Source organism: Haliotis cracherodii, unplaced genomic scaffold (genome assembly GCF_022045235.1).
Source record: "Haliotis cracherodii isolate W230 unplaced genomic scaffold, xgHalCrac1.p SCAF_13, whole genome shotgun sequence".
Lineage (NCBI taxonomy): Eukaryota > Metazoa > Mollusca > Gastropoda > Lepetellida > Haliotidae > Haliotis > Haliotis cracherodii.
In genome coordinates, this window is record NW_027266268.1 from 29,678,388 (window position 1) to 29,699,814 (window position 21,427).

A 21,427-nucleotide genomic window follows, 5' to 3' on the forward strand; every position below is an offset into this window, starting at 1 on the left:
ATTTATTTTGTTATGAAATAGGAACGAAAATGGCAAAAGAGTATAATATCTTGAGAAACTAACATTGTTACTTAACATATTTTTTAAATCACATTCTGAAAATAGTTATATCAACAGATAACACGTCCCATTTTCATTCTGGAAACCCAAAAGTCCAGAAACTCTACGCTCTTTGCCCAGTCTCGGTTAAAGGTATTTACAAAATTAAACATGCCGTTTTCATGGGAACATACCAAGGAAGAAAAAATGAACGAGAAAAAGGTTTGGCCCATGGGCGAGAATATGTTCCTTTACTTAAAACTCATGATTTTGTTTCGCAAATACATTAAATGTATTTATTTAAGTATCATGACACAAAATTTAACTCATTTTAACTTAATTCAACGATTTTATAGCGATATTGAAATATTTCGCCCATGGGCGAGAAAAGGGTTTGGCCCATGGGCGAGCATATTTTCCTGTACTTAAAACTTATGTTTTTGTTTCGCAAATACATGCAGGTGTTCTTACTATTTTCATGGCACATAATGTACCTCAATTTTACTCAATTCAGCTATTTTACAGATTTATTGAAATATTTCGCCCATGGGCGAGAAAAGGTTTTGCCTTCGAAATCCTTGATTATTATATCATGCCAGAGTTCTGAAATACAGTGACAATGTTGCTGAACAGTAGAATCTGATGGACGTATTGTGCAGAACCTGTTTGACACTATGGGTTCCAGGACCACTAACACTCTGAGCTGAAACGGTTTGGTCCTAACCGCACCCAACATCTTTAATGAACCCGGCCTTATCTCTCAAAACGTTTTGGCAGTTTATCATACGAATTCATGTGCGTGTACAACATTAAATTTTAGTTAGTTTCTATTTCATTTCCCATTTTATGACCCGTTGATACATCCCACTGTGCAATTACGTGACAGGTACGCGTGCGCGTATTTTAATGGAAAGAAACTATTCGTCTTTTATTGCATAACGTTTGGCTGAATATCTTACATTCTAACGAAATCTCGAAATAATTATTTAATTACAAGCAGTGTCGAACTGACCAGTAGGAATTATGTTTCAATGCGATTGAGGAAAACGTGAATTTGTATATGGAACCATGCGTACAGCATGACAATTACTTGCTATTCGTCAGTTTACAACACACATAACACGGTCAAACAATTTTAGGCACCGCTTTTGCGAGTTATTTAGTACAATAATGTTTTATTAAAATCTATTTCAATTTGTTTTCACCATTTTCCCTATTGACAGTCGTAGTTACGTGCGTCACTAGGTAATTAGTACGGATTGACCTTGTTTAATGTTTCTATACTTTGAGGATTTCTGTGGCAAGTGGCGGACGTAATTCAAACTCCTTCCGCACTGACACCGCATCAAATATATTTGTGTACCGATTACATAACTCTAATGGACAGGGTGGGGTGGTAGTTCACCGGACGACACTGTGTATATTGGGCGGCTCCTTTAATATCTCCTCCAAACATACGTTTATTGAATGGCCCCATTAAACGATGATACACATCTCGATGAATATATCAAGGCACTAATTCATCTTTCATAAACATTTTTTTGTCTTTGTGCTTAATATATCAACATATCAACGAACATTTGTAAAACATGTATCCTAAAAAAAATAAACATTTTCAGGCTAGGTATTTGCCCACAGCAACACCTGCATAACTGTTTATTCACGCGTGGTGTGGTAGATCGTAATTGACGATATTATAGTAATATAATGATATAATATAAAGTATATTTCACATGATACAATATACTTTGCAAACAGTTAGTTGATGCTTGAAAGGGACTGACGAAAACATGGGCGAAATATTTTAATAACGCCGTAAAATAGTTGAATTAAGTACAAATTAGTTAAATTTTGTGTCATGATACTTGAATAAATACATTTAATGTATTTGCGAAACAAAATCATGAGTTTTAAGTAAAGGAACATATACTCGCCCATGGGCCAAACCTTTTTCTCGCCCATGGGCGAAATATTTCAATATCGCTATAAAATCGTTGAATTAAGTTAAAATGAGTTAAATTTTGTGTCATGATACTTCAATGAATACATTTAATGTATTTGCGAAACAAAATCATGAGTTTTAAGTAAAGGAACATATACTCGCCCATGGGCCAAACCTTTTTCTCGCCCATGGGCGAAATATTTCAATATCGCTATAAAATCGTTGAATTAAGTTAAAATGAGTTTAATTTTGTGTCATGATACTTCAATGAATACATTTAATGTATTTGCGAAACAAAATCATGAGTTTTAAGTAAAGGAACATATACTCGCCCATGGGCCAAACCTTTTTCTCGCCCATGGGCGAAATATTTCAATATCGCTATAAAATCGTTAAATTAAGTTAAAATGAGTTAAATTTTGTGTCATGGTACTTCAATAAATACATTTAATGTATTTGCGAAACAAAAACATGAGTTTTAAGTAAAGGAACATATTCTCGCCCATGGGCCAAACCTTTTTCTCGCCCATGAGCGAAATATTTCAATATCGCTATAAAATCGTTGAATTAAGTTAAAATGAGTTAAATTTTGTGTCATGATACTTAAATAAATACATTTAATGTATTTGCGAAACAAAATCATGAGTTTTAAGTAAAGGAACATATTCTCGCCCATGGGCCAAACCTTTTTCTCGCCCATGGGCGAAATATTTCAATATCGCTATAAAATCGTTGAATTAAGTTAAAATGAGTTAAATTTTGTGTCATGGTACTTGAATGAATACATTAAATGTATTTGCGAAACAAAAACATGAGTTTTAAGTAAAGGAACATATTCTCGCCCATGGGCCAAACTTCGCTCATGGGCAGGCCCATGGGGGACATAGTCTAAATATTGAGTTTTTAAACAATTTTTTTTTCATTTTTTCTTCCTTGGTATGTTCCCATGAAAACGGCATGTTTAATTTTGTAAATACCTTTAACCGAGACTGGGCAAAGAGCGTAGAGTTTCTGGACTTTTGGGTTTCCAGAATTAAAATGGGACGTGTTAGATACATTTAGAAGAAAAAAATACTCGTTCCGATAAAATAATCGTTCACTAGTTCCAATGCATGAAATTCCTGTATAATTACCCATAAACTCCAATGTCCCCACAGATTTTAACAGATCTACATGTATTACAAATAGACCATTGCTGCCGCGGAGAGATATAGTGCTTAAGTATACAGTGCCTACCAACATATGTTTTCCCCATTTGATAACACGTCACCATGTACCTGAGCGACGAGAGGACGGTACTAGGGGTGCCGGGAGACCCGTGCTTGGAGGTGGGCGTGGCGTTAGTCGTCACACTGGGAAGGTTACTGGACATCTCACTCCCAGAGGAAGACTGCGCTGTGACACGTGGCTCCGGCGACGTCGACAAATTCAAATCTTGGCTTGCACTGAAATTGTTTACAGAACGTAGGCATATAATGACACTACTGTTTCATAAATTTTGTGTCTTTAAAATATGCCTTAAATTAACGAACCTACATCTTTTTTACTGAGTTACCGGGAACCTACTTTAGGTTTGATGTGACGGTGTCACTGCAGGCCGAGGAGGGAGTGGTCGGGGTCTTGGGACACTCTGGTGTCAACAGATTGGGGTCGTCCACTGAAACAAAAAAAGTAAATGGATGTTTTTTTCTTTAGTTATCAGTTCAACAGTTACTCGTAGTCAAGAAGACATTGTCCCAATAGTTTGTTTTTCTCTGAATAAATCGTTCCGATGCTGCTTTTTTTTCTTTTGAGTGAGTGAGTGAGTTCGGTTTAATGCCGCTTTTAACAGTATTCCAGTTATATCGCGGCGTGTCAGCTTAATGTGGGAGGAAAGCCCGAAGTGATGCAGGTCTCAGACGTTTACCACTTCGGTGAAACCCACGAGCACGGGTATGGTGCTGACAAACCTAGAAACATAATCAGGGCGAACCGGGATTCGAACCCACAATCATAGGTTTCTGGCGTGCCCAAGGGAGGCAACTCTGCTCAGCGAATCGCGGCGCCTTAGACGACTGGGCCACCCATGCCCCCTTTTCTTCTGAAGCACGCATGATGTTACGGACTACTTTTAAATATCCGAAAATTTAAATATTAGGATAGTACTTGAAAAAAATCGAATTTACTGGTATTATTGAGATTTCAATTTCTTTTTATTCTTTGCTGAAATTGAGAAGCGACAGTATTTTGGCTCAAAAATTGTGTAGCATAATGTAAACCTGCTCGAACATAAATTCTTTTGGTCAGTTATATATCAAGGCCGTTGCATATGTATACTACAAAGAAGTTAAGGAAGACACGATGTTTACATATGACTAGTTAAACCTAATATGCCATGCTTGGCATTTACAAAGCTTTATGTAATACCGCACTCTGAAATATTCCAGCTATATGACGGCCTGTACGTAATCGAGTCTGAACCAGACAAACCAGTGATTGATATTATGAGCGACGTCTCACGCAGTCGGATTATGTTGACCATGCAATCAACTACAGAGTCGGCCATCCCATCTACTGATTCAACTATGAGTTTGGGTTGCTGGGTACCTAATTTACCCAGGTAGTACCAGGCGGTAAGACCTAGAACAGGTTGCTATGGGAGGATTTGTTGTAAAGCTGTGTCTGGCCTAATCGTACATTGACTAATGTAATTGGTACCAGTCGTGAAATACGTGTGAACAGTCGTATCTTGACTGCATCTACAGTACTGTCGATAAGGCAACAACCACCTTTTTTGGTTTTGCTTGTCGTTCAACGCTTCACTCGGCTAAATTCCAGCTACATGACGGATAATGGAGACTGGACCAGACAATACAGTGATTGATGTTGTGAGCAACGATCCACGCCGTCGGGGTACGATGATACGCAATCAACCAAGTTACCGAGCCTGTCCACACAATCAACCAAGTTATCGAGCCTGTCCACACAATCAACCAAGTTACCGAGCCTGTCCACACAATCAATTTAGTCGCCTGGTACGGTCTATTCTAACCCCAGATGACGCAGGCCGGACATTTCTACAACTCTATAGACAAACGCAGCCACAATGAGAAACTAAGGAGCGTTATCGGAGTCTGGCTTTTGAAGCCACCAACAGCAGATCCAACCAAGGCTAAGGGACAGAGCTCTACTAATCATGTGGTCATATTATAATATGACCATATTTTGTTTGTTTGTCCGGGCTCAAGAGCGAGTGAGTGAGCACGGCGGGGATCACCAGAAATGAGCTTCACACATAGTACCCATGTCGGGAATCGAACCCGGGCCTTCGGCGTGACGAGCAAACGCTTTAACCACCAGGCTACCCGACCGCCCCGCCGAACTCGAGAACATTCCAGCTATATGACAATGGCCAGTGGACCAACCAGTGCAGTGACCGGACAAGTGAGCAACGATTCACGCCGTCGAGGTACGATGATATCCAATCAATCAAGTCACCGAGTCTGACCATCCGATCCATTTGGTCGCCTTTTACGACCAGCACAGGTTATTGTTAATCCGTAACCCGTGACGAAACAATACATTTCAATGTAGACCCGAAATCATGACCTCGAATATTGATGAATACGTGATGAATATTGACTAGTCTGCTGGAAAACAAGATGGCGTCTGGTACGAACATTTCACGGTTCGCATCTAAGTTACTGTAATGAAACAAAGGACGGTTTAAAGACTTTAACTTTAAAGTGAATTTCGGTGTAACAAAACGAATGATTTCTCCTGACGAGGTAAATATGCAAAAACAAGGACACTCGGACCCGACCCCTTCGCCTGTCTGACCGAACCTGAATTATTTGTATATTCACACTCGGATTCCCCACGGAGAGATGGTCATGTATGTGGACAGAGTAAAATAAATATATGATTTAATATTTTTAACTTTTAATTTTTAACAATTAATAAATGGGGAACATCCTTATTACCAATACAAGATGTTATGTCAGCCAAAATCTGACCGTTTGATTTCAGCTTGAGCATGAGCGTTTTTCTCATCTTTGTACTACTTTTGGATTACATATGTTTCGGTTGGTTGGTTTGTTGTTTAACGCCACACTCAGCAATATTCCAGCTATATGACGGCGGTCTGGAAATAATCGAGTCTGGACCAGACAATCCAGTGATTGACATCATGAGCATCGATCCACGCAATTGGGATCGATGACATGCATCAACCAAGTCAGCGAGCCTGACCACCCGATCCCGTTAGTCGCCTTTTACGACAAGCCTAGTCACCTTTTACGGCAAGCATGGGTTGCTGAAGACCTATTCTACCCCGGAATCTTCACGGGTCACATCTGTTTCGCATGAATGTTTAGTGTGTATGGCTGTAGAAAATGTCAATAATTTCAGTATTTATTTTGTAGAATAGTGAGTGAGTTAAATATTTCTGTTATACGAGGGGTATCAGAAAGAGTGGAACCTGACATGTCTAGGTTGTTGTTATGCTTACGCGGGATATATCATTAATATTGACCCGTGGTCGCTTAGTCCATTCAGTCCAGCGTCGCTTAGGTGCTCGACTTCTTGACATTGAAATGCGACAAAACTGACTATAAAGCAATCATCAAATGTTTTACCTTGAATATTGTTTATGGAGAGGCTGACCCATCATGTGCCGTTATTAAACGCTGAGAGAAGGAATTTCAGCGCGAGAGAGATAGTTTGGAAGATGACCCTCGCTCTGGTTGACCCACTAATAACATCACAAAAGAAAGAAAACGGACAATGAACAATAAGCTCGTTCAACTTCATTGACTAGAGTAAGTAAGTTTGGTTTAACGCAGCTTTGAACAATATTTCGGTTATATCACGGATTGTTTGTTTGTTTGTTGTTTAACGCTGCACTCAGCAATATTCCTGCCATATGTCGGCCGTCTGTAAATAATCGAGTCTTGACCAGACACTCTAGTGATTGACGTCATGAGCAATTGGGATACAATGACATGCATCCACCAAGTCAGCGAGCCTGAACACCCGATCCCGTTAGTCGCCTCTTACGACAAGCATAGTCGCCTTTTATGGCAAGCATGGGTTGCTGAAGACCTATTCTACCCCGGAATCTTCACGGGTCATATCACGGATTGACAGCTTAATGTGGGAGGTAAGCCCTAAGTGATGCAGTATCAGACGTTAAGCACGTTGGTGAAACCCACGAGCAGAGGTACGGTGCCGACAACCCTGGAAACATAAACGGGCGGACCGGGATACGAACCCACAATCAACGGACGCAACTCCGCGCGGGAGAGAGAGTTTGGAAGATATCCACCTCTGGTTGACCCACCACCACCAAAACACTCCTTGTTGTGACACTGTCAACAAACTGATATTGGACGCAATACTCTCTGTGGTCTAGGGTGAGTGAGTGAGTATGGTTTTACGCCGTTTTTAGCAATATTCCAGCAATATCACGACAGGGGACACCAGAAATGGGCTTCATACTATGTGGTCTAAAGGAAACAACAACCCTCAAGTAAGGGCCAATAGAAACAAGCCTTCATGAACATGTATATATGTCGGAGGACAGTGCCCGATGGGCTCTTGCAATGGTGTCGGGTAAATTGTAGTCTGGGGTTTGTATCGAGATTAATTATTTTTTTCAGCTACAGATATCTGTTTTTTTGTGTGTGTAATATTTAACACTTTCAGCCTCAATTTTATTCTATAGAATCATACCTACCAACAACGTAATATTTAACTAACGCAATTACCTTTTATTCTCAACAGTCTGAAGCATAATATTTTTTCAAGAATTTTCAGGGACTATTTTGCATCAATCGGTCTCCAATGCATCATTTCAAATTGTCTGACAAAGAGTTTTTCAATCTAACCACGAATGTCGGTACTTCTTAGTTTTGACATTGTTTTACGGTGTATTACTATAACGGATGTAATTACAATGTTGCTATTTCTCCTAACTTTCTGACATTGTATTGGGTGAGTTAACAAATCAGCGATGCCCAAACGTGTAATATTTCAGATACAACATATGCGATATCTGAGAGGTATTTTGTTGCCATGGAAACATCAAAGGAAATTATGCCGGCTATTGGATAAACAATGTTATTTTCCTAAGTTTTAAATAAAGCTATCGGGTAAAACACTGAACCGTCAAATCGACTCCATGTTGGAAATAGAACGATACGTCACGGCGAGCTGACGTTTTAAGGACCATCCTACCCGAAAACTTCGGGCTCTACACTTATAAGTAATAACAAGTGCGAAAATCCGAATACGGGTTACAGTGTCACTCTCGAATATCGATTTTACTGATCCATGAGCCGTCCAAGTGCAAAGCTTGTCTACCACGAGCGTTCCGAACACGCGCGGGTATACATAGTGCACGCTCGGCGTCTCACCATGCACGGTCTGCACGGACGTCCATTTCATGTATTTTTGCCTCACTATGGTCTTCGATAACGGCCCCACCAACACCTCGTCAATGCCATGCAGCCGTAAGTCAACTGAAACAGGAAGTGAATTAAAGGGTATCAGAATCAAACTATGTTCCAGTTTCGTGCCCATGTCCAACTCATGGCTTATTCGTAAATATTACTGTCAAAATGTCAAATTTCCATACATAAATACAATTTGAGTCAGCAGACAAACAATTTGGTTGTTTCGACGACTTACACAGCCAACTTCATTGCCTGTCAAACTGGTATACATAAAACACAATGTGAGTTGCGAGAAAAGACAAACTGTTGTTTGCACGACTAAAATCACACGTGGTGGGACTGCCAATTTACCAAAGCGAAGTCCCCCTTTAACAAACATCTGACCTTGCTGGAGCGATCAACAGGCGATCTCAGCGCTACCAGTGTTGTAGTCAATGATAATGTATGGCAGTCACCGGGTTCTTTCAACCAAATACAATAATACGTTGTTGTAACTGGCCGCGTCCCTTTCTAATGGAACGGAAGGTCAGTGTTTTGATCCTCTGGCCGTCTCATACCAAACTACTTTTGTACTTGATTGTACTGGAAGCTTCCCTGCATATCTTAGGCTACTTTGGGAAAACCCATGTGCACTGTATGGTGCTAACAAACCTAGAATCATTACCATCGCGAATATGGGATTTGAACCCACGATCATCGGTTTCTAGTCGGCACACCACTGATAGCATAACAGCTTCAGTCTGGCTGTATGATTGAAATATTGCGGATATTTGGCGTTAAGGAAGGAACACTATGGACATTACCATCAGGTTGAATGTCTGCTATTCCCAGAATGATGGTCCCACGGTTGGACTTGCTGGCGTATCTGTGATAAAGACAAGATGGGTGTGTTAACGCTGCAGGGTGTTCCCCTTCTTTACCGAAACGTGAACATCCGGGTTAGAACTGGTCTTCAGCAACTCATGCTTATCCCAAGAAACGACTAACAGGATCGGGTGGTTAGGCTCCCCGACTTGGTTGATGCATGTCATCGTATCCCAGGTGCGTGGATCGATGTTCATGATATAAATCACTGGACTGTCTGGACCAGACTCGATTATTTACAACAAACAATCAAAGGCCACGGTCAGTTACATTCCAGTTATGTCATGGCGGGATGTTAATAATTGAGTATGTGCCATACAAACGTGTGGTCGATACTATGAGACACGCCCCTCGATAGATGGCAAGTGATGGAGCCTGACCATCCAATACAATGTTAGTCGCCACTGATTTTATCAACCCTGGGCAACGCTGAGCTCCAGATAACAGTTTTACCCACTGAATATTTAACATGTATAATTTGAGTATTTATTCATCGACCTCATTACTTGGTCATAGTCACTTCACCTTGATAATAGTGTAAGAATCCAAATCGAAACGTCCCTATACGCGATAAACCAGAAGTTGTTGTCCACTTTTTCATGCGTATTATACGAAAGGAACTCAAAATCAACTAGTTATGTAATTAACGCAGTTTTTCAGGGTTTTTTACGCAAATACGCATCTATCTTGAGCTTTGGTTACTGCGATGAAATTTAATTTTATACTTCTTAAAGGTTTGTTTGTTGTTTACCGCCGCACACTCAGCAATATTCCAGCTATATGACGGCGGTCTGTAAATAATCGAGTCTGAACCAGACAATCCAGTGACTGATATCATGAACATCGATACACGCAGTTGGGATACGATGACATACACCAAGCATGTCAGCCAGCCTGACCACCCGATCCCGTTAGTTGCCTTTCACGACAAGCATGGTCGCCTTTTACGGCAAGTATGTGTTGCTTAAGGCCCCATTACACAGGGCTGCGACCTTTGTGCCACCTTCGAGCGATCAAAAACTGGCTAGGACGCTCAATGGTCGCCTAAACCCAGAAAATCATGTTTCCATGCAACTGCTCCAGCAGTTGTTCAGCAGTAACTGCTCGAGTTGTTCAACGTCTGCAACCACAATGAAACACTGCAGGTACAAGCCCTCTATTTATAGGCAGGCTGAAGAGGGACTACAGGTTGCTCAAAGGAGGCAGAAGCATTGCCGTGGTGTCTCAAGTGTTGCCGTGGTCGCCGAATGGAGGCACGGCGGTCGCCATACTCATCGTTCAGTGCATGCTGTTGGTCGCCATAAGAAGGCAGAAGGGAGGCAGAAGCATCGCCCAGATTTACGGGACAACATTTCAGCAGAACGCATCTACTACCTGACGACCATTGGGCGACCACTGGGCCTTCATTCTGCAACAACGGCAATGCTTGTGCCTCCCTTTTGCCTCCTTTGAGCCACCTTTGAGCAACCAACCTCCTCGGCGACCTTTGTGCGACTGTGTTGAACATGTTCAAAACTTCACAGCGACCATGGCGTCCATGGCGATGTGTGAACCTCCTGTGTACCACCTTGGAACGACCTAGGCAACCATTTGAGCCTCCAACGACGAACTGTGGTCGCACACGGGAGGCACAAAGGTCGCTATCCTGTGTAAACGCCCCATTAATACCTATTCTACCCCGGGTTCATGAAATTATGAATGCCAACAGCGCTAAGGTGTCTCGTTGCTGAAAATCAAGTCATAAATATCCAAACCCGGTAAACAGAAAAACAAGTAATAAAAACCGTATTATGATTAAATCACCATTTGGTTTGAAACGATTTGCCCATCAAAACTGGTTTTAAAGGAACCTGCAAAACCTAAGCAACCATAAGCCTATTTTCAACCAATCAGGTCGAAGGATATCTTGACTGCGCGCCGTGTTTTACCTAATGGAGGTGGAGAGACTCAAAGTCTCTTGGTTGGCTGGCACGGTCATTTTCATCCATATCAGCTGATACACGTTGTTGTTGCAAGCATCGAATGTCTCCTCGTGCCTGTAGGCGTGCACTTCGTGCTCCAGCACAACCTGGCCGATGAGCTCGCGCAGTCTAGCGCTTTCCTGCCCGTCCGCCACAACCAGTGACTTCAGCTCTGATTCTGTGATCTGGGAACAAATATATGGCCATAGGTTAAACCGTACCGTTTTCAGTGACAATTGGATTTCGGGAATATTTTCATAGTGCGCTACTTACAACTTCTAAAACAAGTGAGTAACTCATTTTGTTTTCAATACTGTAAGAAGATTGAGTTATTTTGTTGTGTTTTTATCCCTCAAGAATGGGTTGAGTGGATTCTTCGTTTTCTTTCATCGTTACTTTGATACACCCCTTGTGATATAGGCTGATACCTTCTTTATACTCATACCTTGCCTCACAAGTTACTTTCAGTTGGTAACAAAATAGTCACGTTAACTTCCCAGCTGATACGCATTTTGTTAAGTTTGCTTGCTTCTAACTTCCCGTAACGTTGTTTAATTAACGTATGTATTATGTATATATTTTTTTCTATTGGTTATATTTTATTACATGGTCTTGTCAGTGAGTGAATTAGTTGGTTTTAATGCCACTTTGAACAGTATTCCAGTTATATTACGGCTTGTCAGCTTTGCTATGGGAGGAAAGCCCCAAGTGATGCCGGTCTCAGACGTTTACAACTGTAGTGAAAACCCACGAGCACGGGTATGTGCTGAAACAATCGGGGCGAACGGGGGGGATTCGATCAAACGATCAGAGATTTCTGGCGTGCCCAAGAAATGCAACGCATTAGACGACTGGGCCACCCGATGTGTTGTCATGGATACAAGAATATACCGAAATATGGACGTGTAGTTTGTAGTGTTTATACCACACATATCACTGTTACCATCGTGAACATTATGTCACGCTGTATAAACTATCAGATCACAATATCAAGCAGCACATTGACGGGCAAACTTGGCGCCAGTTTATGAATTAAATAAAAGCGCGTCTGAAACGGCAGTTTTGCAAGGACTACGGGACTAGTGCCAATTTCTAACGCTGACTGGGCAAATATTTAAAAGATGCTTGAGAAATTGCACAATGATAGGATAGAAAGTTAACGATCACACCTACTTCAAATTTCATTTTCTGCTGAAGCGTCACGTTTCTAGAGTGTTCGTATCACGAGCAACTCCCTTCGAACTGCAGTCAGAGCGTACATGTTACACTTTTCAGACATCACTGTCTGCACGTGTTCGATCACGCGCTTGTACAAAGCGGCACGGCACGTGCAAATTAAATGCGGGCGTATTCTAACGGTGAATGTTTTCCAAATGTCGATCGTATTGACTACTTGAAATTTTCATAATCTGTAACGACAATAAGGTGAGGTGAGACGAAATGGGGTTTAACGTCGCGTCTAAGATATTAGCGCTGATACAGCGACGTGCATGCGCGTGTGTTGCTGCTTGTTCTAGTCCGGACTGGTGCCGATTTATAGTGCTAGTCCACTGCGATACCATGCGGCAGTTGAACATGAATACCCAACTCAGGCACAGTATTACGAGCCGATCAGTCCTTGTTTTAGCCCCTTGATGCCGAGTGCCAGGCAAGGTAACAACAAGTACCATTTTTTAACGTCTTTTAGGTATGACGCGGCCGGGGATCCAATCCCGGACCTTCGGCTCTCCGGGCGGTCCCTCTACCACTCGACCATGGAGGCGGTCGTAACGACAATGAGATCAGCCAGTTCGAGTGTGAACGAATTACTACAACAGCATGTTTGAGGCATGGATGGGGATTTGGATTGCACCAAAGAAAGCATTAACCAACCCTGTTATCATGTGTAGGTGTCGAGAACCCTTTGCATGCAGTAAGGACCGACTAAAATGAGGACCGTGTGGTCAGTGGGACAAGAGCTGAATGTGTCATTGTACCCCAAAGGGGTGGATCGTAAAAATCAAGGATTTGCCTGCTTATGCAGACTCAATTGTGGAAACCGCAACAGCTGTGCATAAACCAACATTCGCACACTCATTAATAGGAGTAGGATAATGAACGGCAAGGTGAAATTGGGTTTAACGTCGCGTTCGGGATTATTGCACCGACGTACGTACGTATTTGCGTACGTGCGTGCACGTGCATGTCCTGACTTATGCCGATTTAGTGCTAGCCACTGCATGAGATATATCATGGATACCATACCCCTACACATCGTACAGATTCCAAACCGGCAAGTCCTTGCTTTATCGCTTCAATGCTGAACGCCAGGCAAGGCACGGTAATAAAAAGTACCATCTTTTGACGTATTTTGGTCTAACGCGCGACCACCGACTTTCCGCTCTGCTGCCAGACGCTCTTATAACTACACCACGGAGGTGATAGTTCCGAAGATTATTCTCGACAGGAACTGTAATGGTTGGTGAGGTGTTGATTTTTCTGGTACAGCAGAAGCCTAGCATTGTATAGAAGCTTAATAACCTACAGCTTTTATAATATAAAAATTGTGTACTACTGTAGAAAAAAAACAGGAATACTTATTAATAAATCTACCTTCAATTCAGGAGTATCCCGGCCAGGTGGGATAGCTCGGCTGTTGACTGTGGGGGGTACGCCGGGGTAACCATTCGTAAAACCAGGTGATTGTTCGGCCTGAAGCAGACAAACAACAGACGCACGATAGGCATGAGTGGGTGAGAGAATGGGTATGGTTTTACGCAACTGTTAGTGGTGAACTTAGAAATTCTTTAACTTCAACATTTCAACACCACACCAGATGCTTGGGAGTGAATGTGTAGTTGTTGCTTTACGCCAATGTCTAATACAACTGTTGTATCGTGATGGCCTGTGAACAGCCTACCACTTCTTTTTTGTGTGTGTTTGTTTGTTGTTTAGTATACTCAGCAATATTCCAGCTAAATGACGGTGGTCTTTAAATAATCAAGTCTGGACCAGACAATCCAGTGATTGACATGCAATTGGGATACGATGACATGTATCAACCAAGTCAGCGAAAATTGTTTTCCCCCACATACAGACTTAAACCACACACAATATGCACGATGCGATGCGATGCGTTGCGATGCGATACCGCAAGGTATTGCCAACTCTACTACACGTTTACTACTCAACTTTTGATAATCAGATGTCATGTTCGACATATTATGATCAGTGTTGTGTATCGTAGAAAGATGAAAATATCCCTATCAAAAGTGGGGTAGTATACAATTCTACAGCTATTCATTACGGTAATTCATATTTCGTATATCTTATGCACCAATTTATCGTTCAGGATCACACGCACACGCTCTTCCAACAATAACCGCTTTGACAATATGAGACTCAAAACATTTCAAGCAAATGCCGTGTCGTCCAAAGGCATTCGTCGTCATAAATAGTTACGAATGGTTTATGCGGTAAAGAGAAATACAAAACAGTTATACCACAGTCGCCTTTAAACCCAGAATGGTGAGCTTGAGACAGCTGGTGCAGTTATAGGCACTATAACTATTATACCACGGCCGGTTGTAAACCACGGAAAGGTCGGTCAATGACTGAGTTGGTTTAACGCCGCTTTAAACAATATTCCAGTTAGATCACGGCGTGTAAGCCTGACGTTGGGGGAAAGCCCGGAGTGATGTAGGTCTCAGACGTTTACTACTTTGATGAAACCCAAGAGCACGGATATGGTGGGGACAAACCTAGAAACATAATCGGGGCGAACAATCATAGGTTTCTGGCACAGCGAGTTGCGGCGCCTTCCATGTCCCCGGAATGGTCAATAAGAGAAGGTTGACACCGTCATTGTTAAAGTGGAGATGGAGAAATCAACAGACAAATCCGACACTGACACTGTAGTCTCCGATTAAAATGCCAGACAATTAAGAACAAAGCGTTGTTTATTCCACGATAAAACATTGTTCTATCATGACGTCATTTCTGGAGATTCGAACTCGCAACGACGACGTCATTTCTGAGAGGTACGTGTCTTGTGAGTTGAGAGTTGTTCCCATTAGATGGAGCTGGGCAACGTAAACGCAATGGTCGAACTACCGCACCCCAGTCGGTATTTGGAGAATAAGGTACAGACAATCGACAAGAAAATTGTGAGAATATGCGGGAAATACCAAATGTTATCCCCCTTTTCATTTAATGGACTTGTCCGACATGGCCGAGGTCGGATTGTATTCAGGGAGTCATCATCATGGAACGGGCACATATATTTTTAAAGCTTGTATGTATATTTTATTTAAATCCTTAAAGAGGCTGTACATAATGTTCATATCTCGTTAAACAAGTAAACGACCGGTAGAAGTAGTTTATCATACAATAATTGCCTAGTTACCCCTCATGGTTTATTCTCCCTGCAGTGTTTTATTGTACGATAAAAACAATCGCCCCTCGTTGTTTATTCTCCCTGCAGTGTTTCTTGTACGAACAACAATTCCCACTCGTCGTTTACTTCCAAGTCAATGCCCTGCACATAAGACTAACCAGATACTGAAGGGTGACTTGGGCAATAATTTCTCTTAATTTTTTGCCGTTTTAGTACAGTTTTATCAGAGAGGACACCAAAGAATGGCCACATCCGGAATCGAACCAGATTCGTGGCGAAACACTGGACTACCAAACCACCGATTTACTGAAAAAAAAACGATATTCTCTTGTTGCTTAACGCCGCACTCAGCAATATTCCAGCTACATGACGGCGGTCTGTAAATCGAGTCTGGACCAAACAATCAAGTTTCTGACATCATGAGCATCAATCCCCGCAATTGGGGAACGATGACATGCATCAGCCAAGTCAGCGAGCCTGACCACCCGATCCCGTTAGTCGCCTCTTACGACAGGCATGGGTTGCTGAAGAATCGGTTTGTCTTTAACTTCTTTTCAGTACAATGGTATACATACGTTAACATCCTCGGTTGTCACTCTTGTATCTCCTAACAAACTGGAGACACAATACCCTTGATAATCGAGGATGATACCTTGTATGATTCAAACTAAGAAAGTGGGTAAATGGGCCATGAAGAGTGCGTTAAGACGCCAATCGTATAAGCACATGAAGAATGAGCGAGTGATAAACGTCACATAACGGCGGGTTGTTTACAGAGTGAGTGAGCGAATAATTCGTAATAGGCCTTGTCGTCATCGAAGAACAGTTCCCTGCTATGGCCTTGCCGATTCTGTACCCTACATGGTATGTCAGTGGGCAAGCACTATAAAACCGGCATTAAGTCCAGATTAACTCGCGCCACGCGCGCACACACACAAACACACAAGCTCTTAGACGTTCTCAACCATTGTGAGTGTGAGTATGGTTTTACACCGGTTGTAGCAATATTCCAGAAACATCACAGCGGGGGACACCAGAAATGGGCTTCACACATTGTACCCATGTCGGAAATCGAACCCGGGGCTTCGGCGTGACGAGCGAACGCTTTAACCACTAGGCTACCCGACCGACCCCCACTTTTGAGACACCAATTAACACAGGTATGGTGCTTACAAACCAAGCATCATAATCGGAGCGGATCTGCAATTCTTTTTTTTTCACTTTGTACAGCGAATTCCGGGGCCTTGGAAAAGTGGGTCACCAGTGCCTCCTCGTTTTCGTCCCCCATAAAAGCATTGGTTCAACTACTGGTAATCCATTCTGGCCCGGAAATACTCATGGAGAATGTGGTGCAAGGTTTCACGGCGACACGGTGAATTTGTACTTACAATGTCAGTGGGTGAATATGGTTATACGCCGCTGTAAGCAATATTGGGCACCCGAACCCAGGCCTTCGGAGTGACGAGTGAACGCTTTAACCACTTCGCTTACCCCGCCCCATATTTACGTCGTTCGGTTTCGGAAACCATGACTCTCTTATAAAGTTAGCCAAATGCCTTGTCAATAACTTTGTCATGCACCGGAAGAGATTAACGAAATTCACAGTTTCCCGACCTACTATCTAGAAATAGGCGCCGCTGTAATATTGCCGGAATATTTCAGAGTGCGGCGTAAAACAACAAACAAACCTTCATGTATCAACCAGCTGGTGAGTTTGGTTTAACGCCGCATTGAACAATATTACAGTGATGTTACGACGCGTCAGCTTGATGTGCGAGGAAAGCCAGGTAATCCTGTGTTTCAAGGGCAACTTATGTGTTTGTTTTCTTACATTTGATCGAAACAAGTTACCCACTTTGGTTGTGACGTTTGATTCTGGAGCAGAACTTATAGACTCGGTTTGCTATTTCTCTACGAAACTATGGAGAGATGGGTTATTGTTACATTAGTGAGTGAGTTGTGCTGAACGCCGCTTTTGACAGTATTACAGTTATATCGCGGCGTGTCAGCCTAATGTAGGAGGAAAGCCTGAATGCAGCTTACCACTTTGGTGAAACCCACGAGCACGGGTATGGTGCTGACAAACCTAGAAACATAATCGGGGCGAACCGGGATTCGAATCATAGGTTTCTGGCGTGTCCAAGGGACGCAACTCTGCACAATAGCGGCGGGGAGAGGACACCATACATTGTAACATGTGGAGAATCGACCCGGGTATTCGGCGTTCGATCGCTTTAACCACCAGGCTACCCGACACACATCCCTAATTAGAATATCATCTCCGATCACCCGAGCGTCACACATACACATCATTACGACATATCTACATGGCGTTCACATCTACATGGCTTTCACCGAGTGACACGTAATCTGCATGCATCATCGGACAGCTTGATACAGATTGATTCAATGTAAGTAAATGAGTAGATTTAACGTCGCTTGAACAGTATTTTGATTATGTCACGGCGTGGCAGCATGAGGAAAGCCCCAAATGACGTAGGTCACAGATATTTACGGCTTTGGTGAAACCCACGAAATAGTCTAGACCAGACAAACCAGTGATGGTTGTTATGAGCACCCTCCCATGCCGTCCGCACCGGTACAACTGCACGCAATCAACCATTCACCACCGTTCTATTCATTCGCGCTTCGAGTGAGTGAGTTGGGTTTAACGCCGCTTTTAACATTATTCCAGTTATATCACGGCGTGTCAGCTTAATGTGGGAGGCAAGCCCGAAGTGATGCAAGTCTCAGACGGTTACCACTTCGGTGAAACCCACGAGCACGGGTATGGTGTTGACATACCTAGAAACATAATCGGGGCGAACCGGGATTCGAACCCACAATCATAGGTTTCTGGCGTGCCCAAGGGACGCAACTCTGCACAGCGAATCGCGGCGCCTTAGACGACTGGGCCACCCGTGCCCCTCGCGCTTCGAAAGGCACGCTGGGGACTGCCATATACGAGTGTCGACCCGTGTATATCCGGGTTAGAATAGGTCTTCAGCAACCCATGCTAGCCGTAAAAAGCGACTATGATTGTCGTAAGAGGCGACTAACGGGATCGGGTGGTCAGACTGGCTGACTTGGTTGATGTCTGGTCCAGACTCAATTATTAACAGACCGCCGTCATATAGCTGGAATATTTCCGAGTGCGGCGTTAAACAACAAACCAACAAACCATGTAAGTGTGTTGATTGAAAAGTCTCACACAAAAGGTAATGCGTATGGTGAATTATTTTGTTGTGGACGTGAAATGATGTTATAGAGGCATATCCGCACAGAAATTGAGTCAGTTGAGCAAATTGTTTCGCTGTGACATGTCAGTAAAATTAGCAGGCATCAAGGACCCGTGAAGATTCGGGGTAGAATAGGTCTTCAGCAACCCATGCTTGCCGTAAAAGGCGACTATGCTTGTCGTAAGCGGCTACTAACGGGATCGGGTGGTCAGGCTCGCTGACTTGGTTGATGCATGTCATCGATCCCAATTGCGTGGATCGATGCTCATGATGTCAATCACTGGATTGTATGGTCCAGACTCGATTATTTACAGACCGCCGTCAAGTACTTGAGGAAAAACGGCTTAACGCCAAACGTCATCCATGAAGATATGATATCCAATGATTGATACTGTGAGAAACGATCCACGCCGTCGGTGTATTGTCACCGTGCCTGACCACTCGATCCACTTGATCGCCAGCACATTGTATTACTGGGGACCAACCCGGGATCCCCACGGGGTGAATGTCAAATTGCGTCAGCTCGTTGATATGTACAACTTTCATTGAACCCACTGTCATCCCGTTCCAATGAAAGAAAAACAAAATGTATGTCGACGCGGGAATAGTAGTTGAGATGATGCAGTGCCCGTGAGTGAGTGAGTATGGTTTTACGCCGCTTTTAGCATTATTCCTATATCACGACAAAGGACACCAGCAATGAGCTTCACCCATTGTACCTACGTGGGAATCGAACCCTGGTCACCAAAACGCCCCTACCCATCTGTGAATTAAGTACGTAATGGTCACAAAATCTCTAGCGGAATGGTTTTGCTACTGCCTACTGATTTCAGTAAGAATGTTGCCGTCTAATTTTACCTCAAGGGACCGATCATTTGATATTGTGGAGAGCATCTTCGGGTTCTTTTGGAATTTTGTCCGCTCGGCTGAAAACATAGCCCAGATGAAGGCGACAGGGTTGAGGAATGTATGTGACAGACCACACTAGGAGTGAGTTGGGTTTAACGCCGGTTTAAACATTATTCATGTTATATCACGGCGTGTCTGTTTAATGTGAGAGGAAAGCCCGAAGTGAAGCAGGTCTCAGACGTTTACCACTTCGGTGAAACCGAGAAACATAATCGGGACAAACTGGGATTCGAACTAAGAATTATGGGTTTCTGATGAGCCCGAGAGAATTGCGACGCCTTTGACACCCGTGCTCCTTAGGTAGACCACACTAGGAACTAACCGGGTCCGATCTATCCATTGCTTTCCGAGCAATCCTAGTTTTAGGTGAACAGACCTGCAAATGTTCCACGAAATAAACGCATCGGGGATCTACAATGCAAGCAATTAAATAACAGCGCTGGACCAGACAATCCAATGACTGATAATGTCATCAACAATCCACGCCTTCCGGAAGAGAATACACGCAATCAACCAAATCACAGAGTTTGACCATTTGGTCGCTTCCTAAAAACATAATACGACCAGTACAGGTTGCTGGGAGCCATTTTATAATCAACAGCGTTTGGTAGTGAACAAAACTAACACATCGATTGGAAGAGCTCCCATCGTCCCCCCATTGATCACAATAAACGCGTTGTGATCTCAATGTTTATGTTTCGTCTATTTGTTTACGTTTTAGTCATTAATGACTTGACAAATTCAAATGTATATATACATTAACATATTTGACATCCAACCCATATCCTTATATGTTTGCAACTGTAGTGTGTGATATTTAATATATCACCTCTTAACATAGTCTGTATTGTTCAATATGAATCATATTAGGAATACGTTCTGTAAGGATATTCATAAATATACGTCAGCAACCAGTTGACTCCATACATAAAGAAAAGCATCACATTTCGGATTATCCGTCGGCAGTAGCGATCAAGAAAATAGGACGTGTTACACCTGGACATATTTTCAGGGCGCGATTGGGCAACATATGTCATGTATCAGGGGTGCGTACATGAGAGCACTTCCGGATACATTCAAAGACGAAGCTTATGGAACTGTGAAAGGTATCTTTACAGAATATATTTTATTTTTTCAACTCACCCATGGATCTGAGGGGCTCAAAGCTTGTGGGGTGCTTGTGCTTGGGGTGTAATAAACTTCTTCGAGAAATAGTCCCTCACTGCAAATACTGGTCGCATCGTCAGTGCTTTCGTGGCATGAATTATTGTCTAATATGGACGGTATTCGCATGTCTTTACCATCGCCCGCTTCGTTAGTTGAAGTCGAGCTGTTTTCATCAATAGCCCTGTCATTCGCGTTGTCCGACTTGGACGACATAGCAGGTAACGAGTTGAATAACAGGGTCTGTTATCTGACCAGGAACGCTGGGTACAAAGTTACCCGGATTAGTACAAACTACTTTCCCACCCGATAGCCAATCGATGTCGATTTCAGAGCGTGGCCAGGTAAACGACATGTCACTCACCAATGAAGAAGACCGTTTTGGCTCGCCAAAAGCATGCGCTTAGTAATTTGCATATGAATCGCATGCTCATTTGATAAGGACAGTTTGGGTCAGCGTGAGAAATAAATAGAATCAAGTGTTACATAATAAAGATCTG

The 21,427-nt window shown here is 42.8% G+C and overlaps 1 protein-coding gene across 1 annotated transcript in view; it reads right to left on the bottom strand.

The window, feature by feature from the left end:
• Positions 1–21,143, bottom strand: part of LOC139459157 (uncharacterized) — a 28,058-nt gene extending 6,915 nt beyond the window's left edge. Inside the window, exons 1-7 of the mRNA XM_071240612.1 lie at positions 20,907–21,143; positions 13,833–13,931; positions 11,208–11,425; positions 9,219–9,280; positions 8,377–8,481; positions 3,548–3,638; positions 3,259–3,426 (exon numbers count right to left, since the gene is read on the bottom strand). Of these exons, the coding sequence (XP_071096713.1) occupies positions 3,259–3,426; positions 3,548–3,638; positions 8,377–8,481; positions 9,219–9,280; positions 11,208–11,425; positions 13,833–13,931; positions 20,907–21,143 (980 nt within the window). The remainder of the gene's footprint in view (positions 1–3,258; positions 3,427–3,547; positions 3,639–8,376; positions 8,482–9,218; positions 9,281–11,207; positions 11,426–13,832; positions 13,932–20,906) is intronic.
• Positions 21,144–21,427: the final 284 nt, after the last annotated feature.